This window comes from Cupressus sempervirens, chromosome 9 (genome assembly GCF_028749045.1).
Source record: "Cupressus sempervirens isolate cs-2001-9-10 chromosome 9, ASM2874904v1, whole genome shotgun sequence".
Classification (NCBI taxonomy): Eukaryota; Viridiplantae; Streptophyta; class Pinopsida; order Cupressales; family Cupressaceae; genus Cupressus; species Cupressus sempervirens.
Genome location: NC_143126.1, coordinates 139,841,193 through 139,866,505, shown reverse-complemented (window position 1 = coordinate 139,866,505; position 25,313 = coordinate 139,841,193). Strand labels below are relative to the sequence as shown.

General features: G+C 36.6%; 1 protein-coding gene across 1 annotated transcript in view; it reads left to right on the top strand.

The window, feature by feature from the left end:
• LOC149537903 (nicotinamide adenine dinucleotide transporter 1, chloroplastic-like) overlaps positions 1 to 25,313 on the top strand; it is a 90,808-nt gene that overhangs the window by 25,882 nt on the left and 39,613 nt on the right. The window contains exons 2-3 of the mRNA XM_089799315.1: positions 6,332 to 6,424; positions 9,063 to 9,169. Of these exons, the coding sequence (XP_089655441.1) occupies positions 6,332 to 6,424; positions 9,063 to 9,169 (200 nt within the window). The remainder of the gene's footprint in view (positions 1 to 6,331; positions 6,425 to 9,062; positions 9,170 to 25,313) is intronic.

The following is a 25,313-nucleotide window of genomic DNA, read 5'->3' as shown; positions in this document are numbered from 1 at the left end:
ATTCCTTTGAAAGTGGAAGAATTTAGTCATTGCTAGTAGGTTTTTACAATCCATAATAGTATTCTTAATGCTTCTGGATTTTGATTGTATGTCCATTTTTGAGTCAATGTCTCGGGTCACACTCAGTGAACCATCATCATGGCAAGCAAGAGAGAGCACAAAGGAAGAATTTTTGTGTTAAATCCCCTTCATGAGGTCAATTCATACAAGATTTGAGTCTTTAGTGTTGCTCTTCCCATTGAGCTTCTTGATATAGGTGAGAGAAAAAAGATTCTCTTTCAAGCTTGAGAGAATTCATAAAGGGCTTCAGTTTCAATGATCTCTTTGATTTTTCCAAAGCTTACACAAAAGGGTGCATTTTGGTATAATAGAAGAAGAGCAGTCTTCTGACCATTTTCTGAGGTCAAATTTAGTTTGGAGATCTTAAGTTTCCAAATGTCATGGGCATGATTAGGCAGGCCCTTAGAATTCTAGCTATGTGCCAGCTCTAAAGAGAAACTAGGCAAATTAGTCTAAGCATTAAATTTTAAGGGAATAGGGCCTTAAATATTGCTGCACCCAGTGCTAAAAGAATTGGGTTGTGTATAGCCACCATGCTTTGAATTATTTTATTGGTGATAGTATTACAAAAAGCAATGACACAGAATGATTCACAAAATATTTGATCTTAACAAAGGAGTGAAAGGCTCCTTAAATAAGAGCTACAAATGATTTATGTGATGAGCATAAGATTGACAACTAAGAAAAGCAGATGACAACTAAAAGAATAAATAATATTTCTAAATTCTATTTTAAGAACTTAATATACCATTATATAACTATTTCTAAAATTTTACATATTTGTATGACTCAAAGACTTCGTAAGAATGTCTATAGTTGGGTCCTTGGTTGGAGTGTAATACAACATCAGTTATCCATCTTCTATGAACTACCATATGAAATGACAATAAAGCTCCACAGGTTTTGTATGCTTGTGGAAGATTGGATACTTGGCCAGCTTGAGCATGCTTTGATTTGTCACAATACAAGGGTGATGGCCCTACTTGAGTCAATGATATGTCTCAAAGCATCCTCTACAGCCATAATGCTTCACAAGTTTGAGTTAACAATTTCTTCACACTCTTGTCAAATGATTAGTGTCCAAATCAGTCAGCGTCTAAGCTTTATGTTTGTAATCGTACTCCGTGATCAACAACTTCCAGATCTTGGAATAAATTTGGCTCCCTTGGCATCTAGAATTTAGACATAAAACATTTAACTAAAAAACTTCAGATGACTCAGTCTTGGTGTCCTCCCAAGCCATGCTTGCTCTGGGGTCTTCTCCTACACAACTTGTGTTGGAGACTTGTTGAGAAGGTGAATTTTAGTATAAGCTACCTCTATGCAAAACGTTTTTGGAACACTTCGGGTTGCCAACACGCACCTGTTGATCTTCATAATTTTATGGTTACTCCTCTCAACTATGCCCTTCTACTAAGGTTTATAGGGTGTTGTGAATCAACACTTGATACTGTGTTTAATATAGAAGTTAGAGAATTCATTGGAAAAATATTCCTCCCCCATTATCAGATTGTTATGATTGCACATCTTGATTCTTTTTCGACTGAGGACTTGAACTTTCGAAATTCTTTAAGCACTTCTGATTTTGCTTTTAGGAAAAAAACCCACATTTTCATTCTATAATCATCTGCAATTAAAAGAAATACTTGGGTACCATCAATTCATGTTGTATGTGTTGGACAGCATACATTTGCACGAACTAGCTAAAGGAACTTTTGTGCTCTCTAAATCTTGTCATTGTGAAAATGGATTTCTATGCCGCTTCTTTGCTTGGCAAGCTCCACAAGCATTTGTATTTGTTGCCGAATCTTAATGTGTCAGCCATTTTATCTCAAGACAACTAAGATAGATAAAAGATTAAGACAACTCTCTATAGCCAAAGCATGCTCCTGATCCTTACTGTTGTCAACAAGTCGATACAAACCATGATCTCATATGCTGATGTGATGGCAAAGTGTGATGGTATTCTTAGACTCCTTGTCAACAATATGGCACTTGTGTGTCCTAAAGATGTCATCCAACTTGGGATGGTGGTGCATAATCTGATTCACCTAGAGTAGATTGAACTCCATTCTTGGAGCGTAGCATACATTAAGAAAAAACAAATATTTCCCTCTGAAGTGTATTTGATTATTGCCTTTTTTGGCAATTGTACACTCTTCACGACCATCGAAGATCACTCAAAAAAAAGCAGGTAGTATTCTCAATGAACCAATCCTTGTGCAAAAAATGGTTAAATGCTTTAGAATCAATGTACACGCAAACACTTGGAGTGATTTGCTAGTCATTTGGCCACGATGTCAGAGAACACATGAAACCCACGATTTTAATCAATAAAAAAATCAAACGAAAAATTGTGAAGCCTATTGCGTTTGCAAAAATCTGTTATTATGAGTCAAAATTCCTAAAAACCCTCATGATTTGATTAGAACTCTTGTGCAAACTAGTAAAAGTCACTTGTTGCACAATGTAGCACCAAAAATGCCACATGAATGTTTATTTAAATCTAGGATCACAATAGAAAAACCCTCACTAGTTTTTTAACAAATGATGTTTTTACCCCAAAAAATTGGCTCAATTGAAAAATGCACACAACTTGCTAGAAACCCTTGTGCAATATGCCAGGAAAAATGAAACCCACTAATATATATGGAAAAATCATTAGAAAAACTCCAAAAAAATTACCCATGAATCTATTGAAAGAATTTGCCAAAACCCTTGAGTGAATTTGTACAACTTCCTTTGGTTAATTCTCATTCACAAAGTCAACCTTGCATTCATGGATCCTGAGGTTTTCAAAACTTGATCTTTGATACTATATTGCAAAAATTAATGACAAAGAATGATTACGAAGATATTCAAGACAAACAAAGGAGTGAAATAATCCTTAAATAATAGCTATACATGTCTTATTTGATAAGATTAAGATTGACAACTAAGAAAAGTAGATGACATATAAAAGAATAAAGAATATTCCAATAGTCTTTTGTGATTGGTAACAAACTAATTGATCATTATAACTAAATACTACAATATTATTCTAATAGATGAAGGGGAAAAGGCTAATGTTTTTTTGAATTAAAAAATCTATCTAGACACTTAACAACAAAGCTATCCCAAACTCTTCTATTGGACTATGCAAATTTTTCTCTTGTTTGTTGGATATCATGAAGCCGTACCAACAAAAGAATGTCTTCAACATACTTTCTACACAGGTCATTGATATTCAATTTGCTTGTAAAAACAAGGTTGAAATCACTAGCCAAAACCAAATTGCAAGGCTTTGATCTTCAATTTAAGAGAGGATAGAGGCCCAATGTTATCTCTTGTTTATGAGAAAAATCCTCTCCGAACTGCGAGAGATAGTTGCCCATCATACGGCTCACCAACTTCACTTGCTCCTGAAGAATGGGTCGGCTCGGGCCCCGCCAACCACTACAAAGGTAGGGGTGCCCTTTTTTCTATAATTTGGGTATGCCCTAAGGGCTATGCAGGGTGGGAGGACCCCCCACCCTGCAAGGTGTTCATAGTAAGGAACATAACGGGTGGGAAGCAATAATCTGCCTATAGCCCATACCATACCTAAAATTATAGGGGGCATGAACATTGAAAAGTTTGAAGGAGAAAACCCCTTTCTTGAAAATTATAAGAAAGATAATAATGACTTTGATATCTATTGGTGTTATACTATCATCCTAAATGTTTCAAAGGCCTTAGAGGCTCAATTAGCATCCCCTTCAAAATTGTTCCAAATGGATTAACATGAATTGTCAACACTAGATTGGTTTCTTGAATGCATGTCATAAGAGAAGAGGGATCTTGATTGAGACCTTTGAGGTAATTTATCTTTAGGGAACCACCCAAACCTCAACAATTCCAAGGGTGCCAAAAGAGTCTGATAAAATGAGCCATAGTTGCATTAGGAACCTCCATCAATGGTGTGGAATCAAACTTAGACACAAAAGTGTATGGAGCCATTACAATGGATTTGCTGATTGTTGGAGCATCGATATAACTTGCTTTAGGAGGGAGCTTCCTTTTAGGATTGTCAATGAAAAAAAGAGGAGGGGTATAATAAAGATGAAGACCTACTTACCATAAAGATGAAGACCTACTTACCATGGCAATGGCCTAGGCACAACTAGGGCATGTAGGTAAAGTAGATGCAACGCTCCGCCATGTGACCCAAAAGAAGTTAACCTAAAGTTTTACTAAGTTTGTCAAACATTTAAAAAAAAAAGTTAAACATAATAACTAACAACAACAGTTATAACATAGCAGAAGCAATTATCATTCACATAAACACATACCATAAAATAGATTACAATTCTTAAGGGTCCCATGACATTGAATCACATTTAAGTTTAATTAATAATAAATCTACTATATAATAAATCCACATCAAATAATAATATACTAGTATGAATCCATTTAAATAATATACAATTATATATGATGCCACTTGGCAATAAACAGGATGCACAATCATCCACTGTACAGGTCACAGGTTATGAAAGGCTGAAATAATATACATCATGAAATAGATAATATCATCTCGTAAGATCTATGAAATCAAATACAATATAATAAGTATAACCATCCATCATAGAAATACAAGATCAAATAGAAAGGAACATCTGCACAAACACATCCAACAACGACATCCGACAGTCAGATCTCAAGGGTATAAGAAAAAGCACTATCACCCGAGCTCGTGGAACCTAAATGGTCCATGCCCACCGTGTTGAGGAGATAGTCTCAAGTCTTAAACAGATAACAAACTCAAAAGTCAAAACCAACATCTAGGTTCAAGGAATCACTTGAAAGCAAACTATCTTAAAAGGTACCAAGACACAAGTATCAACTAATCCTAGAGGCAACACAGACACGTAGGAAATCTATTATGCATGTGGGTAAGTGTCATCACACGAACCAACTCTAAGGTTACCCAACTAGTCTTTTAATCCTCCGGCCGCCTAGTGACTCTATGCGGCACTAGTATCCTTTGGTACTGACAAGGCATACTAACGAGTCAGCTTTAAGGTTACCCGACTAGTCCTTTAATCCTCTGGCCCCCTAGTGACTTTCTGTGGTACCAATATCATATTAATTCATTTAAAACCCATTTAATGAAATGTTATCACTTATTAAACAACCTACAATGGGTTAATCGTCAGCCTCTTTAGGGCCTCGGCCTCCATTGCAAGCCACTTCCCAACATGACATATAGATAACCTACCTTAAGCTCAGTAAAGCAAAAAGAGCACAAAAGACCACATACCATGCATCAATTCTTAAACAAGCAATTGACAAGTACCGAAAATCATTGATCATAATCACGGATTCCACCAAAATGATCATCCTAATAGGACTGATCCCAAAATCAAGTATACATAAACCAATCCATGTCATAACATGACATCACGAAGAACAAATCATACAAACACCTCAGTCCTATACAAGAGACTGGAAAGCAATCCGAAAACAATTGATCGAAGACTCAAAGGTTATATTAGATGGGTTATATCTTATAGAATATTAAGATATCAGCAGGAGATCCATTGATTAAAACAGAGAATTTTGAACTTTTGTAGCCCTCATTCTCATAGGGTTTTTAGTCTCCCCAAATTTTAACTTGTCTAACAATTTTTGTTTCAAGAATTGGTAGTTTACTTTTTCATATGCTTTATTAGGGTCTAGTTATCATAAAATTTACTAGCAAGAACTTTAATGTGGGCAAAATCTAACCTATACTTATTACATTTTTTTATCACAACTGAGATCCTTTTTCTGATGTGCTAATTTGCAATATAATAGTTAATTTAAATTCCTTTTACATGAGTAAAATGCCCATTATAGTCTTAATTCATTGCAGAAATTTAGTTCATAGCGATCAACATTTTTCACAAATTATACCCATCTCATATATTTTACAGTAGCCCATTTGTATGTACTGTGATTAATTGACCTTTTTTCAGGCTTATGCTACTAGAGGTATTGTAGAAATTAAATAGGGATCCATTTTTGTTGCCTTTAAAACCAGAACACTATCTACAAGCATCCTCTATGCAAACCACCTTTATTTCGAATTTACTTTGCACTCCCTATTGATCATATTAGAATTTTTTCATTGTTCTTAAGTTACTATTTCGCCATCTTCATTGTGTATTTCTTCTGAATCATATTTGCTATGTATCTTTTATTTATTTTTAAATAGTGCAGATAAACGTTCTAACATTTAGGTGAATTGTTGAAATGATAAATAATGCAGGAGCTATTGCTGCAACATTTGTGTGTCCACTGGATGTCATTAAGACAAGGCTGCAAGTCCATGGATTACCTAAACAGAGTCAGGCTGGTAAAGGTATGATGGTTAGTTATTTTCTCAGAATTGGTAAATTAGTTTTATTCTATCTGCAAAGGATGCCAATCTGTTCTAAGGAATCTGCTAGTCTGCTTGTTTGTCACTGCTGGTTTCCTCCCTGCAGGTGCTAATACAGTTAAATACTCATGGTTAAAATTTCAATCATAGAAGAAATTCGGACAATGTTTTGTTTGACTGTCCTTGTGCTAACACAAGTCTCACCTTTCAGATAGGATTTGGACTTGAGTTTGAGAAGCATTGCAAAAGTTAGGGCATATGACCAAAAAAATGAGAACTTTTCTCATCACTGCATGAAAGCTTTATCCAGCAAGATGAAGAATGACCTTACAGAGTGTAATCTAAAATCGACATTTGGCCTGAACCAGATTACACTTTTATTCAAGTGATCTATATGGCCGTAAAATATTGCACATACTGAAAGAAAAACAGGCATGGAATTACATTATCAGTTTTTATGCTAGCCCATGTGTTGCCAAATATTAAAAAATTATGTGTCACTGGATGGAATAAGTTGTTCCATAGTGTGGACTGACTGTTTTATATGAAAATGGTGCATATGAAGATTTGATTTTACTATTTTAGTAACTTACCAGCAACAGCTTTCATTTTCTAGTTTTGGGAGCTGATTGTTGTGGTGGCAATCACTGGCGGTGGGCTCAAATGCATTCTATCTAAAACCGCTTTCTCGCTTTAACATTTTCTAGGGTTATTGGTCAAATTATAAATGCTCAAAAATAACCAACCTGCCTTGTTTCTACTATTGGAGTGTTTCCTTCTCCTTATTGAATTAGGGTGTTCAAACTTTTGAATTATACTATTCACAAGTGGTAATTTCTGCAAATGATATATATGCCAACATCATCTGATGCTTGGACTTGTTTTTCCACAATGCTTTGTAGCACCAGAGATTCTTATCTTTCCTCACACTGAAAGAATGCACAGCTGAAAACGTATATGTTATAAAAGTTGACAAGATGCTTGTTTTGATGACACATGTGCAGGCTATTTTTTGATTTTAATCTATGTCACATGAAATAGGACCCCACTAAATGGTATCATGCCTTAATTTTTGCTAGGTACTATTCTATCTGCGAGGCAGGGTAACGGAAGCATTATGGTGGTGGGCCCCACTGGGCTCCATTAAAAATCAATTTCCCCCTTAACATTTTCTAGGGTTACTGGTCAAATTATGCATATTCAAAAATAACCAACCTGCCTTGTGTTACTACTATTAGAGCATTGTCCTCCTTTTGGATTGGGTGTTCAAACATTTGAATTATAGTGTTCACAAGTGGTAATTCCTTCGAATGATAAGTATGCCAACATCATCTGATGCTTGGATTTGTTTTTCTATTATAGCTGTGGCCCCAAAAGTCTTATTTAATGTTATTTTGCCTCCATTGATAGAATGCACAGCTGCAAAACATATATTTTACAAAAGTCGACAAGAAGCTTATTTCGTTGACACATGCATAGGCTTTTGACTACAATATATATCAAATGAAATAGGGCTCCACTATATGGTGTCATGCCTTAATTTTGGCTAGGGAGCTATTCTATCTGTCAGGCCAGGGTAAAGGGGGCACTTTTGTCAAAGTCAAGTGGAGAATTCCCCACTTCATTACTAGTTAGCATTCCATAAACCAAAAAATCCAGGTCTGCTTCTCATTCAATTTGAGGAGAAAAGGTGTTTTGCTGGGCATACTAAGCGTCAATATATTGCTTTTTGAAATTCTATGACCCATGATGGACAGAAAGTTTGAAGTTTTTTAAATGTTGCTAATAGAGGAGTCTCTCTCTTGTATTTGACAATCAATGCATTACACAGGCAGTCCATTGGTTCTCTATGCCATCATATAATAGGATATAGCTTTGAAATATGTTTAAGTGCAGTTTTGTGCTGACTGCTTAATTGTGGGATGATTTGCACATCAACTACCCTAGCTATTGCCTAATGATCTTGGTTTTCATATCATAATCACCGCTTCCTCGCACTAGTTGACGTTTAATCATGGCATATTGAATTTACAGGTGCTACTATGTATGTCATGCTTGTGACTGTTGATCCCTTTATACACAAATTATTACTCGTAGCAATGTTGTTCTGTATTCTTTAGTGTAACCTTTTAGTTTGCATTCCTTTTCTCATTCCTTATATCCATTTGTATTTTTGTTTATACTGCTTTCAAAATTTATCAGTTACCTCCATAAATGGAGTCTACCTGTCAAGTTTCTAAAATGATGTCTTGCATGCTTGTTGCAAAATGCCGTGTACATTGTCCTTGGTACGATGTGAAAAGTTTTTTCGCACTCCACTATGCACTATCTCTACTAGCAAGCTTTGCACTTCTAAGAAGCTTTGCATTTGAGCTGTATTTACCAGAATTTTAGGAGGAAACTCTGCACACAATTTTAGACTGACCTTAATAATTTGTATTCCCACCAAGGTTCTGTTACAGTAACTTTTACAGATAATGTGCACCAATACAGTTGAAACTTAAACTTCAATACATGTATTCAGATTTATTATTTGATCTTGCTAAAGCAATTATTTCTGTCTCTCTCTGTTTGAACTATGAAGTTGTATTGAATCTTTTTTTCCAATGGATGGAAGCAGGCAGCCTTGTTCTTAACAGTCTGCAGAAAATATTCCGAAACGAAGGTTTCCGGGGTATGTACCGAGGGCTTTCACCAACAGTTCTTGCACTGCTCCCAAATTGGGCGGTGAGTTTACTTGGCATGTTTATTGTCATACCTTTCATTTCTATTTTGCATATAACATCACATAAGTACTGTTATGCACTGGAGAGCCTCATAATTGAATCTGCTGATTTCTCATTTATATAGATACTTGGAAAAGAAAGTGCAATGTAAAATTTCATAGCTTCATGGAAGACAGTGATGCTTATTATGGTAAATGGATGTTGTTTTAATTTTTATTAAACAAAGGAGATCAAAGCTCTTTACATAGATTTACAAAGGTGATGTTTCAAAAAGAAACAATCGTATACTAAAGACAAAAATAGAAACTGCCCATTAAAATAAAGATTAACTAAGATGACCACCAAAGAAATATTATAATATTCTAAATTCTAATACCCTTCCTTAATTGTCATTGTCTAACTGTTGTCTTTTGGTTACAAATTCTTAAAAACATTCTGCTGTTGTTGAGACCCTCCCTAGATTTGCAAAATGTAAATGACTAGGAAGCCAAAATCCATCTAGAATAGAACAAAGAAGGGCACCCCCTTCTTTAGAAGGCTTTACAAAAATAGACAAGAGCCCACCATAGACTCTACCACTGAAATGAGTTTGCCATTAACCCTCCTAGAATAAGCAATTTTTTTGATCAGAAATTATCACAAAATCCCGACTTGATGTTGGAGCTGCCCTTCCCTGTAGCCAAAGACATACTAAGATAAGATAAGATTATGATATTAATGTCCAACAAGAGACCAACAAAGGGTATAAGAGACTGAAAGATACAACAGGGGAGAAAAATAACCCAACAAGAGCACCAAACGGTATCTAAAAAAAAAACGAACACGAGAGAAAAGGAAGGGAAGACCATCAAACAAGAGAAGAACTAAATATCCTTTCTCGATACAAAGAAATCTAGCATTGAAGGATAAAGCCCAGGGCGACTAGGGGTCTGGGCCTGTCCTTGAGTAACATTGGAGAAAGGATGTCACTGTTTGGTGAAACTGCAACAAGCTCCAATAGATTTGATGTGCTTGGAGATGGGTGTATCAAGCGACCGCTTCATGCCCCTGGAGCGGGACATGGGCAGGAAGAAGGCGATGATGAGCTGATTGAGGCCTGTCTTCGAGGAAACATATGTTGAAGAGTGAGGTCGCGGAGCTGTGAAGTCTCACGGAGGTAAAGCGCTAAACACTGCTAGTCAGAATAGCTGAAAAAGGCTGAGAGGGATCTACAGTCTCCGAATAAGCACTGGAATCTGCCTAAGAACAATTGCCGCGAGTTTGAGGAAAAATCTGCAAACCCTCCAAACTTTATAGATGATTAGGATGCCCCAAAACAGATTGCAAGATATTGTAATTTGATATTTACAAAGCATCATTTTGAGGAGAAAAATTGACGAAAGCCCAACACAATTTTTGAGGTGAAAAATTGATCAAAAGCCAACATATATTTGAGGTGAAAAATCATTAAAAATAAAACAGACTCAGAGACATAGATAACAAAATACAAAACTTTATTTTTGAGGAAAAATAATAAACCCAACTAATAAATTTTGAGGATAACATTATAAACCCAACAGATAAATTTTGAGAAAAATAAAAATAAATCCACTCGATAATTTTTGAGGAAAAAATTATAAAACCACTTTGATAATTTTTTCCCAACAGAAAATTTTTAAGGGGTAAAAATATGAAACTTGGGAAACCCATCAGATAATTTTGAGGGCAAAATTATAAACCCAAAAGAGAAACCTTCATGGGAAAAACACAAGACTTTGCGTGTTAAAACAACACATGCAAGAACATGCAACTTATAAAAAACAGATGCATTTAATGTGCAACCCTTGAAAATTAGAGACTTTTTCTCAAACCAAGAAATTAAGTGATCAAAACTTTCGACTGGGTCTGCAATTTTCAGCAAAAATCTTCGAAGAGAAACCACTATTTTCATAGAATACCTCGAATGATTTTTATTTTAAAAAATAGAAAAATAAATTTCTGGAAAAAAAAACTTGATCAAAAGAGGCTCATTTGTTTTTTGAAAATTTTGCCAAATTTTATGATATCCCATCGGCCTGCTCTGATATCATGCAATGGTAAACTAATGTTGTTGTTAAACAAAGAAAATGTAAGTGTTTAATCTAGATTTACAAAGACAATGTAAATGGTGAACTAAAGACGAAATAGAAACTACCTAATAAAATTAAGATAAACTAAGATGCCCATAAAAGAAATATTATAATATTCTAATTGTACTGACCTCATGTATAGATAGATGACTTTACTTAAGCAGGGTGATTTGATCTAGGCCTATATAAACTTCAGTCTCCAAAATTATTACAAAGTTTTTTCACTATAATTTTGAAAACCGAACATACTTTAAAGGAAAATGTGAATGTAATATTTTTAGCCATGAATCTCTAATTTCAGAAACTGACACTGTCCGCTGAACGATTTTCAATTCATATCTTGAGTCAAGTGGTTAACTTTTAGTTAAGACTAAAATTGAAATGGACTTTGACTTTGAGAGTCTTTTCTTGAATCCTAATTTTGCTGTGTTTTTTATGCCATTGTCAAATATAAATTTTTGTACTTGTATGCATCATTGGTCTTGTTTTATTTGTGTTCAAAATCAATTAGGAGCACTAGTAGTCAGCAGTTTTTAAGTGTTGATCTTTGTTATGTTGAGGCTTCTAAGATATCTATTATAAAAGTAGCTAGTAAAATATTGAATGAATTAAAGAATGAACGAATGTTCATTTATAGATTACAAAAGATGATGTTTCTATTATAAAACAATCAAATAATTAGAAACTATTTAATATTTATAGAATCTACAATATTGACTATTGAACAAGGAATAATAAAGATATTATTCTAATACCCACCCTTGATGTTCAGTCTATCAACTACACCAAGTTACCTCTTGAATGTTGCAAACTTGTTTGGGCTCATAGACGTGGTGAGAATGTTTGCTGTTTGGTCCACAACCACATTCGGAACATGCATCAAGTAAACTGATTTATCTTCAACCTTTGGATGAAATGACAATGAAGGTCAACATACTTGGTTCTTTCATGGAAGATCGGATTCTTGACCAATTTAGCACTATTACGATAATAGATAAGCTTCTATTATTAGTTAATGGTTATCTATTTGTAATCTATTGTAAATATGAGAATGTTTCTAATATTAGTTAGTTTCTAGTTATCTATTAGCTTTCTTTGCTTTCTTTAGCTTTCATTTAGCTAGAATAGAATGTTTCTACTCTTGACAATTTTTTCCTAAGGAAACATCGTTTCATTCTTTTGTATATATAGACTTCTCGGTCTCTGTTAATAACAAGCAAGTATTTTACCAATTACATCGTAATAAACACCCCATAATTGTGAAGTTAAGGGGAGTAGGACTTGCTTGAGACATTTGCATGTCTAAAAGTATCCTTCAAAGCCAAAATGCCTTGCAATTTACGTTAATTGTTCTTCAATACTCAACTCTTGTCAAGGAAAAAACCACCACCTACTACTTCTTGCTAGTCTATGTGAGTGTACTAGATCCCAAACTGAAAAGATACCCAAATGTTTATTTTTTGTCATCAATGAAACTTCCTCAAACAAAGTCTGTAAAACCAAAAGTTTAGGATCATGACTTTTGTTGTACAAAAGACCAAAATCAGAAGTGCCCTTCACATACTAGAGCACTTTCTTTGCTGCTACCCAGTGATCATTCTTGGGTGTGTCATAAAGCGTGAAATGTAGCTCATTGTAAAATTGAGACCGGGCTTGATAACAATAAGGTAGATGCGACTGCTCACCAATTGGCTGAATGCTTATTTGTTCACCATAGGTGAATCTGATTTGGTTGTCAACTTCATCCTTTTCTCCATAGGCATGGATGTAAGTTTGGAATCTTGCATCGGAAACTTGTTTAGTAGACTGCAGGCATACTTAGACTGAGATAGATAAGATAAGATAAGATGATGATATTAATGTCCAACAAAAGACCACCAAAAGGTCTATGGGACTGGAGGGTTACAACAATGAGGCTGACAACAAAAGGAGCACCAAAAGGTGCTAAAAAATAAAAGCATACAACAAAACAAGAAGAAGAAAAGAAACAGAGAGAGGCCAATAGAAACGACTAGGAATCCTTCAATCTGCCAAACTTCAACACCTAAACAATAGCGTGAAAGGCCCAAGTTTTTTATGTCAAAAAATCAATTTTTGTTTGATCTAATCAAAGGAAAGTGCGAAAGTACTAGTGATAATGAGGTTGTGTGTTACATCCCAAATTTTGGCTTAATTTTAAATGTTCCTTTATAACCATTGGAGCTTCATGCAAAGTTGAGTGATTGCTTAAATTTGTGTTTCGTTATGGTCTCATATGAAAATGAAGTAAATTACTAATTTATAAATATATATGTTGTTAGTAATAGGCATGAGGTAAATTACTAATATCCTAATTAATGCTAACATTCTTATTTGTATTTCTATATGTACTATGAGAGCTATTTGCCTTGATCTTTTTTTGAGGATGTTCTTGCAGGAAAAGAAAGATTGATATCAAATTTAGAGGGACTCTAACACTTCATTAGAGGCAATATTGAGTTAGGAGCTAAAAGATTAAAATTCAAAGGGAGTTTGAAAATCCATATGTGTGACTACATGATTTTAATGGGCCTGCCCCCTGTGTACATCATGATGAAGTGACGACTTCCAAATGATTATCACTTGTATTTGTAGAAGTTATTGAAAGATGACGATCTTACAATAACTTAATCATTTATTATGATGGATGTCTTATGATGTCTAAGTAGATCATGATAGATTATATCTTGCATGGTGGATTGAGCTCCTTAAATAGACCATGAATGTTCCTATTGTAAGTACCATTGAGGATACATGTGCACATACCTTATGAACATTTTTTGAGTACTTGGTGAATGTCTTGCAATTTAATGTTGAGGAGGCCATTGCTCAAGTGTACTTGGTGAATATCATGTGACTTGATGTTCAGGAGGCCATTACTTAAGAGTACTTGGTGGATATCTTGCAAAATCAACATTCGAGAGGCCATTACGTAGATACTTGGTGAATGTGATGCAACTTGATGTTCAGGAGGCCATTACTCAAAGTACTTGGTGAGTATCATGTGACTTGATGCTTAAGAGGTCATTACTCAGAGCACTGTAATGTTCCGGTCATAAAACAAATAATTAATCAAACCTTTGTTTATGGGTCGATTGATTTAGTATATCTCAGACCCATTTTTATTTTATTCTTTCCGTAGGTGTGGCCATCAACTATATTTGTAAACCCTCGGGAAGCTCCTGCGAAGGTTACTTAAGCACGACATGTAGGTAGTAGTTGGGATGCGATTTGGATTATTTTTCTTTGTATTGTGAATTTCAGTTGGGATTCTCTGTTGTTCACCATTTCGGAAGTGAAAGATCTTCCCCACTTGGCTATCTCGGTTTTGGTGGGATTCAACCCTCACCCTATTCTGTTGTGTTCTACTTTGCTTCAGGTCTGGCACATCTGGAGCGCCATCTTCGTTTGCTAATATACATTCCGTGTGTAATTATTGGTACTGGCATTTTGTCTATCATCTATATCTAGCAAATCACCTGCAGTATAATTGTTATTGGTAGCGATTTATCTTTCTTGCGTGGATGCATGCAATACCCCAGCAAAGTTATTACATCCCATCACCCTTCATTCATACACGCCACTGTATGGCCTCTAACATCCCATCACCCTTCGCTCATACACACAATTGTACGACCTCCACCAAATATTGGATTTACACCTTACGGATCCCCCTTCTTTGCTGAAGTCCCTCCCTACTTGCTCCAACATCATTGTACGACTCCCACATACCACCTTACGGAATAGTGCCTCCACTGTACGGTTGAGACACATCATTGTACGACATCCAGGCCATATGGCCTCCAGGCCAACACAACCATATGACATCCAAGACTATTTCTTCACCCCTGCGGTTACACTTTCTGTCCACTGTACGGACTTCTAGTGTCCATTGCGTAGGCTTTACAAACTAACATTTAATTGAGGGAATTGTTGAATCTGGAACCTTTGCTTACAAACGGGAAAGAAACATTACAGTGGTATCAGAGCTATTGATCTTGCCAGCTTGTGGACAGTGAATGAAAGTTTATAGCTAGAAAAGGAGGAGATTGATAGAATGGCAGATCAAGAACCCACTCTTGCCGAACTCATGGTGCTACTAAGGGATCTTTCGAGGAATCAGACTTAGATAAATGATACTCAACGACTTATGGAAGAAACTCTCAAGAAACTGGCAGACAATAAGATATCTGGTGAACAAAATGGTCATAGCACGAACTCGATGTCAGGTAAGGCAAACCCTCATTCAACACATTCTCGACCTTCCATGCTGACCTTCCCTCCATGGACGGAGGTGCCGCAAAGAGAAATGGAACCAACTTTCGCAAAAATACAAAAACAACTGAGAGAAGATTGGAGGAATGCCAATTTGGAAGGAGACATTTCATATAAAGATTACACGAAATTGAGAACGCTTTATTCTGGAATTGGAAATAGAGGATATTTTAATGATGATCTCAAAAAGAAGTTGAGTAAAGTAAAGCTATCGTCATTTGATGTATTGGGATCTATGAGTGCACAACCTAGGTAATGAAAGCGGACACTTACTTCCAGCGTAATCCAATGCCAGAAGAAGAAGTAGTTAAGTTTTCCGCTCTCCATTTAGAAGGAACAATGCACGAATGGTGGCAATACGGTAGAATCACACTCAGACATGACCAGATCAACACGTATGTAAAATTTACGGAAAGATTAATAGAGAGGCTTGATAACCAAGATTCAAAACTCAAATTCAAGGAATTGGCACAATTGAGGCAAAGAGGATCGATGGATCAATACATCATTGAATTTCAAAAACTTTCTTTAGTAGTCACTGATATTTCTGAACGGCGTCAGGTGGTACTGTTCATGGACGGATTGATGGAACCATTAAGGGATGGGTTAAAGGTTTGAATCCAACGACCCTTTTGGAAGCAATAAAAGGCTTGAAGCATGGCACTTTCGTCATCTTCTTCCGTCCAAAGCCACTTTCACTCCAAGCCTTCATTAACACCAAAAGAAAGTTGACCTCTACCAATGAAGCCCTCGATGCAAGAAGCCACTAGGCAGGATCTACGAAGGAAGATATTATGTTTTAGTTGCAAAGAAATGTGGGAGCCAGGACACAGATGTCTTGGAAAGGGGAAGGTACAGTACATTGAGGTCATGCCAGAAGACGAGCAAAAGGACTCTTCCACCGAAGATGAACACCAACAAGAGGTCAATGAAGACATCAGTCTCAACCGTACAGAGAGAGTAGTAGCATTGGTGAAACGTAGAGGAACCATCACCCTTGCCAACAACCCAAGATATACAGTTTTAAGGTACGAGGAACTCTCCAAGGTCAAAGGGTGATTGTAATGCTGGATAGTGGAGCTACCTTGAATTTCATAAGCTCATCACTCGTGAAGCGAAGGGGATTTCCCATCGAAGCTCACACAGTGTTCCAAGTCAGAGTTGCTGGGGGTCAATGTTATCATGCACACACCTTGTTCCCTAGTTAAGCATCACCATGGGTAACCACACAAGAACAAAATACTTCTTTGTAGTAGACTTGGCAGATATGGAAGTCATTTTAGGCATAAAATGGATGGAATCTTTGGACGAGTACACAGTTTCAAGTGAATAGATTTCACTTTTGTTGTCGATGGAGAAAAGGTGGTCCTGAGAGGGATGACGAATGAAGGTTTGAAAGAAGTATTCGCATGGAAAATGGAAGCTATTTTCCAACATGATGACATTGTGTGGGCTGCATGGTGCTTCGTGTCTACAGAGCTAATCAAGGGTCAACAAGTGTACCATCCAGATAATAAACTTTAAAACATTTTGGATAAGTATAAGTGAGTTTTTTCTGACATTCCGTTAGGAATACCCCCCTATTGAGGTTTTGAGCATACCATCAAACTAGAAATAGGAACGAAGCCGATTATCACCATTCCTTTCCGCCATCCAAAAAAATATTCAAAGATGAGATCGAGAAGACATTTTAGGAACTGCTCGAGAAAGGATGGATCCGTCCTTGCTCTAGTTCTTTTGCATCATCAGTAGTATTGGTTAAAATGGACGGAATGATGTGCATGTGTGTGGACCACCGTGCGCTCAATAAGAAAGCAATAAAAAATAGATACCCTATTCCTAGGATCGATGAATTGTTGGATGAATTGCATGGTGCGGTTTATTTTTCTAAAATAGATGTTCGTTTCGAATACCATCAGATCCGCATGAGGAAAGAACATGTGGAGAAGATGGCTTTTCGTTGTCACTACAGGCATTACGAGTTCGTGGTCATGCCGTTCGGATTAACAAATGCACCAACTACCTTCTTCCAATCTTGCATGAATTGCATCTTCAACAAACAATTGCGTAAGTACTTGTTGGTATTCTTTGATGATATCCTTATTTATGGCGAAACTTGGGAAGAACACTTGAGACATCTAGATGAAGTCCTAGGGATCATGAAGGCTCAGTCCTTGTTCGCCAAGCATTCCAAGTGTGAATTCAGGATGACAGAAATAGTGTACCTAGGGCAAGTTGTCAGTAAATTTGGGGTGCAGGTTCGTCAAGAGAAGATTCAAGCTATCCTTGATTGGCCCCCACCAAAATCGCTCTCTAAGTTGCAAGGGTTCTTTGGATTGTGCAATTATTAGCAGAGATTTGTAAAAGGGTTCTCTTAGCTTAGTCCACCATTAACAGATCTTACGAAGAAAGGCTATTTACAGTGGAATGAAAGAGTGCAACTCACTTTTGATAAGTTACAAAAAAGCAATGAGCACTTGCTCGGTTCTCACATTACCTTATTCCACTCGAACATTCATTCTAGAGTGTGATGCATCCAGAGAAGGCATTGACACAGTATTAATGCAAAATAGACACTTTAAAGCCTATGAAAGTTGGAAGCGTACACAAGCGGAGCATTTATATTACATTTATGACAGAGATGTTGGCCATTGTGTATGCACTCACCAAATTCCATCAGTATTTGGTAGGTACCAACTTTTTTGTCCATATCGATCATAATAGTTTGAGATATTTTTTGGAGCAACAGGATCTGAATGAGAGGCAACAAAAATGGGTAAGTAAGATTTAGGCTTTTGATTTCGACATTGAGTATGTGAAGGGAAAGAACAATGTGGTTGCAGATGCTTTGTCAACAAAACCACCATTTTCTTATTGTCTCAGATTTCAGTTGACTAGAAAGCACACTTATTGATGGAATATTCTAAAAATAGCTTTGCATGTAAACTAATGGATGACGACACTCAAGATGATCGATACAAGGTGGTGGATGACATCATTTACTATAAGGATCAGATATACTTATTACCTAAATCCAAATCGAAGTAGAAAATCTTGAAGGAAATACATGCCTTACCCTTGGCCGAGCACTCGGGGTTTCTCAAAACCTATAGATAGCTCAGGGAGAGGTTTTCGTGGAAAGGACTTAAGGAAGATGTATTGTAGTACGTATGGGAATGTGTAGTCTGTCAGCAAAACAAATCCGAACACATTTTACTTGTCGTGTTACTGCAACCCTTGCCTATACTAGAACAAAAGTGGGAAAGCATCTGCATGGACTTCATCACCGGAGTTCCTAAAGTAAACGGGAAGGATTGTATCTTGGTCGACAGACTGACGAAGTATGCACACTTTTTCACCATCTTAGATTTCTAGGCCGCACAGGTAGTTGACTTATTTTTCAGAGTAGTTTTCCGTCTGCATGGGTTACCTTGAAACATTGTCAGTGATAGGGATGGTCGGTTTCTCAGTACTTTTTGGACATAATTGTTTCGATTGGTAGGAACATAATTATCGCCAAGTACTAGCTACCACCCTCAAACAGACGAACATACGAAGATTGTGAACAAGTGGCTAGAGAGCCACCTCCGGAACTACGTTTCGACACAACAACGGGCATGAGTGAAATGGATGCATTTGGGGAAATACTTTTACAATACCACTTATCACATGGCCATTAGGATGGCACCCTTCAAAGCACTATATGGGTATGAACCCCTTTTATTTATCGACATGGTACTAGGTGACAGTCGTGCACCAAGGGCAAGGGACTGGCTTCAAGAAGGGCAAGACATCCTGAGATTCTTGAAGGAGAACTTATGAAGGGCGCATAATTAACAAAAAATCTACACTGACAAACATCGGATCGAGAGAAGTTTTGAAGTGGGAGACTTGGTCTATCTTAGACTCTAGCCATAGAGGTAGTCCTCATTGAAGGCAAAGGGGAAAGAAAAGTTGAAGGCACGTTTTTATGGTTCTTATCGTGTAGCTCGCCTCATTGATGATGTGTATGAATTGGAACTTCTTGAAGGAAGCCGCATCCATAACGTCTTTCATGTCTCTTGCCTGAAGAAAGCCGTGGGACAGAACATTGCTGTAACCACTGATCTTCTGTTGCTCCATGAAGAAGGGAAGCTTGTGTTAGAACCGACCGAGATACTTGATGTATGTGAGAAGACTCTATGGAACCACACCTTGAGAGAATAATTGGTATGTTAGAAACATTTGTTGTTGGACGATGCAACTTGGGAAGGTGAACACATTTTGTAGCATCCGACACTGCATTTGCTTGAGGACAAGCAAATTTTGGGACAGGAGGATTGTAATGTTCCTGTCACAAAATAAATAATTAATCAAACCTTTATTTATGGGACAATTGATTTAGTATATCGTAGACCCATTTTTATTTTATTGTTTTCGTAGGTGTGGCCGTCTGCTATATTTCTAAACCCTTGGGATCTCCTCCGAAGGGTATTTAAGCACGACATGTAGGTAGTAGTTGGGATGTGATTTGGATTATTTTTTTTTGTATTGCGAATTCTAGTTGGGATTTTCAGTTGTTCGCCATTTCGGAAATGAAAGATCTTCCCTACTTGGCTATTTCGGTTTCGGTGGGATTCAACCCTCACCCTATTCCATTGTGTTCTACTTTGCTTCGGGTCTGGCCCATCTGGAGCGCCATCTACGTTTGTGAATATACATTCTATGTGAAATTATTTGTGCTGGCATTTTATCTATCATCTGTATCTAGCAAATCTAAAGTGCTATTGTTATTTTTCTATGTGCAATCACCTATTGTTATTTTTCTATTGTTATTGGTAGCTATTTACCTTTCTTGCATGGATGCACACAATACCCTGACAAAGTTATTACATCCCATCACCCTTCGCTCATACACACCGTCGTACGACCTCCATCGAATATTGGATTTACACCATACAGACCCCCCTTCTCTGTTGGATACCCTCCCTACTTGCACCGTACAGACTGCTCAACCATCATTGTATGGCTCCCACAAACCACAATACGAAATAGTGCCTCTACTGTACAACTGACACATCATTGTATGACATCCAAGGTGTACGACCTCTAGGCCAACATTACTGTATGATGTCCAAGATTGTTTCTTCACCCCTGCAGTTGCACTTTTTGTCCACCGTACGGACGTCTAGTGCCCATTGTGCAAGCTTTACAATTGACATTTAACTGAGGGAATTGTCGAATTCGGAAACTTCACCTACAAACGGGAACAAAACATTACAAGCACTTGGTGAAAATCATGCATCGTAACATGCAGGAGACCATTACTCAGAGTACTTGGTGAATGTCATGTGACTTGATATTCAGGAGGCCATTACTCTTGATATCATGAGATGATATCTAAATGGTGGATATCTTCTGGTCAAAGATATTCTTAAAACTTGCCATTCTTGATTTTACAGAGGTAATATAATATCTTATGTTTATTCTCCCTAGCTAAGAGGGAGTGTTGATATTTGGTAGCTTGAGTCAGATAAACCTATGAGATAATACCATTATATATATATATATATATTCATTATATATGAGGTATAAGTTATATATATCTAAGTATTATTATTATGTTAGAGAGAGAAATTAATATAATAAGACTAAAGAAATACTATATATATATATATATATATATATATATATATATATATATATATATATATATATATGTCATTATACCCTGAAGGGACATGTCTCTCCATGTCTCATACACAATATAAATAAGAGAGAGATTGCTGCCTTTGAAAAATGCATACCGTATAGGCAGTGCTAATACATTTGCAGCAATCCTTATAAATCAACACAAGTGATAACAAAAAAAGAATACATAGAATTGCTATTGGCTAAAGTGCTGATTTAGATTTTCACGCTAAATATAAAAATTAAAATGCAGAAAAACAAAGTACATTGCTGCTCTGATTTTGCATCTGCCAACATTTCATCGAAATTAGTTGTTGCCACTTTCATGCTCCATTTCAATGCTTCTTTATCCAACGGAACCCTAACCAATCTCGGTGGTGTATCTTCCTCATCAATGTGGGCCATATTTTTAGAATCGACATCCCATAGTAAAGCTGGAGTGTGCCCATACTATCGAGTTTGACCCTTGAAGTCAAAGACCAATAAGCACAACCATTAGCATGTTTGCTTGTCTAGAGATAAGTCTATTCCTCTTAAGGGAGTGGATAAAGGTTTATCTAGACCATTTCCTCTCTGTGGTAGAAGAACTAGCAATTTGTGCAAGAGGGCAAGATGCAAGCACCTTCAGCTATGGTGTATCCCTCACATACTCTGTCTGCTAGCGAATATGATCTCATTGTGCTAAGGTGACTCTATCCAACCTCATGTGTGGTTTACTCAATGTTTGGCCTTAAGGTTTTGTGAGGTCAAGGAATTGTGTACGAAGTATGGAAGCCTCCTCCTCTGGAAACATCTTATTAATGGCTTGTGTGGACCCATCTAATACCTCTAGATCATCATATGGATGCACCCATCCATCCTTATTTTCATACTATTTTGGATTTAGAGCATAGGCTGCCATATGAAGCAAGCCATTCATTATTTTCCACCTTCATGGCATAATGACCCTACTATGTTGTTCATGTAACCCCAAAGTAGGATCCCTGCTAAAATTATTTTCTTTATCTTCCCAAGCATATTTGTCAAATTCTCACATATTTCTCCAAGACTACGAGAGTCTGTATTAGATAGATGAGATGATAGAGCAAAGATATCTGCAAAATGCTGCAAAATGCTTGAAAGAATTATAAATTTATAATGATTTTTGATATGAAAGTCAACAATCTAATGACTAATGTTTAATTTTAAATAAAGTCAACAACTTACCTCAATGTGATCACCAATTTATAATCAAGGACCTTTTGCTTGACCAATTTTACCTGAGAGCTAGAATTAGGTCATTGGGTCCACTTTGGATGCACCACCATCAATTGTCGAGGCTCATGCACCTCAAGCATCCTCTCTATTAAAATGTAGTGAGTGACATACCTATTATATATAATTATAAAGCTCAATGTAACTTGAAAACACATCTAACAATAATTTAAATAATTTATCAATTTGATAAAATGAAGTAATTATCTTACCTTGTCTCAATTGGTTGGAGGAACTCCTTTCAAAAGGACTTAGAAAGAGCAAGTGACGTGTGGTGGTTGCAAATGAACATTCAAACCTCTTTAGCTTTAGATACCACTTGCTTAACCCAATCTATCTTTCCCATGTCTTCCAATGCTTTGTTCAATGCATGCACACAAGGGGTCCAAATGATGTTCTTGTAGGCTGTAAGCATCCTCCATCATCAAACTAGCTGATTAGCAACCATGTGTTGAATTTGTGATCACTTGTACAATATTAGCAGGTCCAATCTCCTCTATGGTATCTCTCAAAATAGTGAATTGAACTTCACACCCTTACGCTTCCTTGAATGATTGACGACTTTTAGAAAATAAAAACTAGCAGGGGATGTGACCATGATGTTGATGAGTGGCTGATGTCTAACATCAGTCCATACAACCATCACAATAGAGCGGTCTATCCTCACTCAAGTTCGTCTCATTTCCTCCAACAACACATCAACCTTGGAGTACTCCTTGTCTAGATGGGTAGTTCACATCTTATGATCACCAAAGCTTATGAATGAGGGCCCCATAGTGACATCTTCCACCATTTGTTTGAAATAAGAGGAACAATCCATATGAAATGGGATAGCATTAGCGAATAAGAATTTAGCAATGGGTGACTTTGTAGCTTCTTGAGCTTGCGTATTAAACATTTTCACCTATTTCTCCCTTCACACCACCACTCACCTTCCTTTTTCCTGATCTCAATAAGATTACTACCAATAGTGGATGACATAGGCCTAGATGAGTGTGCACTTGAAAAGGAAGGTGCCGACATTTCCAAACCTTGTTTCCTATTTCAGCCTCCATGTGCAATCTATGGCACAATATTCTCTCCTCTTAAGTTAAATCCATACAAGCTATAACCCCATGTCATGCAATACCCAAAGAATGAGACTTCACTCTTGTATAGCTACCCCTAAAGTCATCCAAACAAACATGACAATTCCAATACCCTTGTCTCCCTTAAATTTGTTTCTTTTGACCCCTAGGTGTAACATTTCGGAGAAGAGGTTTTTTCTTGTTGAAGGGCCCTTTGCATATTTACCTATGATTTTTGAAGGGCTCATAAACAAGTCTGGTTGCTGCCCAACACTAGCTTGAACACCTAAGTTGTCGTATTTGCTCTGGCAGCTGAAAAATCACTTGTCGGTTTGTTGGAAATTTGAAGTCGGCTCGAAATCGATTCCAAATTCGAAATTTCCCTATGTAATTCGTTGTAAATTTCTACATGTGAACCTCGGTCGAATTTCCATCCATTTTGAGTGATTATCAAAATACATGTGCCAAATCAAGAGAAATTTCAGATGAATTAGAGTGAATTTTGAATTTGGTTGACTTTCAATGACAACATTGTTACTTTATTTTATTAATATTCTAATGTAAACCTAAAAGTAAAACACGATATTTGTCATTTTGTAAAACTAAAAACATGGACCATGATTTTGTCTTCCACGACATTTGGCTTCCATAGTTCCACGATGTCTTTAATTTATTGATTTATCGCTTAGCGCTCTCTTCCACGGTTGTTTGGCATTTGTCTCTCAGTGTGATTGGTTGGCATTATCTCTGAGGATGGCTACTTCCTCAATGTGGGTTCTTTCTTGGCGTAGGTTTTTTTTCCTTGCCTCATCCTGTGGTTCCTCACAACAAGTTTTTGTGTTGCATCAGCAACGTTTTTAAGCCTGTGGATTTTGAGCACTAGTGCCATCTCCCTCTCTATAGGTTAGCATTTTCATATTTTTTTAAGTGAACTATTTTTAAATTTTATTTAAAAATTTATACAGGTAAGTGAATCACAAATACATGCTCCATTTTAATTACTAATTCACTACCAATACATGATTAGCCCGTATTGTCATTTAGCCTTCATACATATTGATACATACATCAAATACCATGTATTATTATTGGTATATATCAGGAGTCATTTTTCTTTTTAAATTTTTTTCCCCTTGTTTTGTTCTTTCTAGATTCAAGAAATGGCTGCAAGTGGTTTTGGAGACGGAGACCCTCACTTCAAAATTGACAGATGCTCCCCATTATGGAAATATGTGGAAATGATTCAACCAATGTAGGGTGGAGGAGGTTATGTGTGGATTTGCGACTATTGCAAAGAGGAATCTAGTAGCTCCTATAGTAAGTAAAAGCACATTTGTGCTTTATTCCTCAGAAAGACATTAAATTTTGTACACGGAAGCCGAAGTAAACATAGTGCTATTTAAAACCTTCCTTCCAAACCACATTGTGACAAATACATTCACAAACAAAATCAAATAGATGAAGCTGCTGGGAGGGCAAATGCTTCTCATCCGTTGCAAAGTGGCAAGCCTTCAAAGAAAGGAAAATTGTCATCTATGTCTTCAACTTCCACTACCAATGAACCACGGGCAGAGGGCCATCCATTATTGCATTCTCCTAAACAACATACTGTAAGTAAGAGAGAAATGAGAGCCTTGGAAACATCATTTCAAAATGAAGCTAGAGACATTGCCAATCAAGCAATAGCGAGAAGTAACTATGTAAATAGATTATCATTTAATGTTGTTGTATTGGCAATTAATGATTAGAGCAG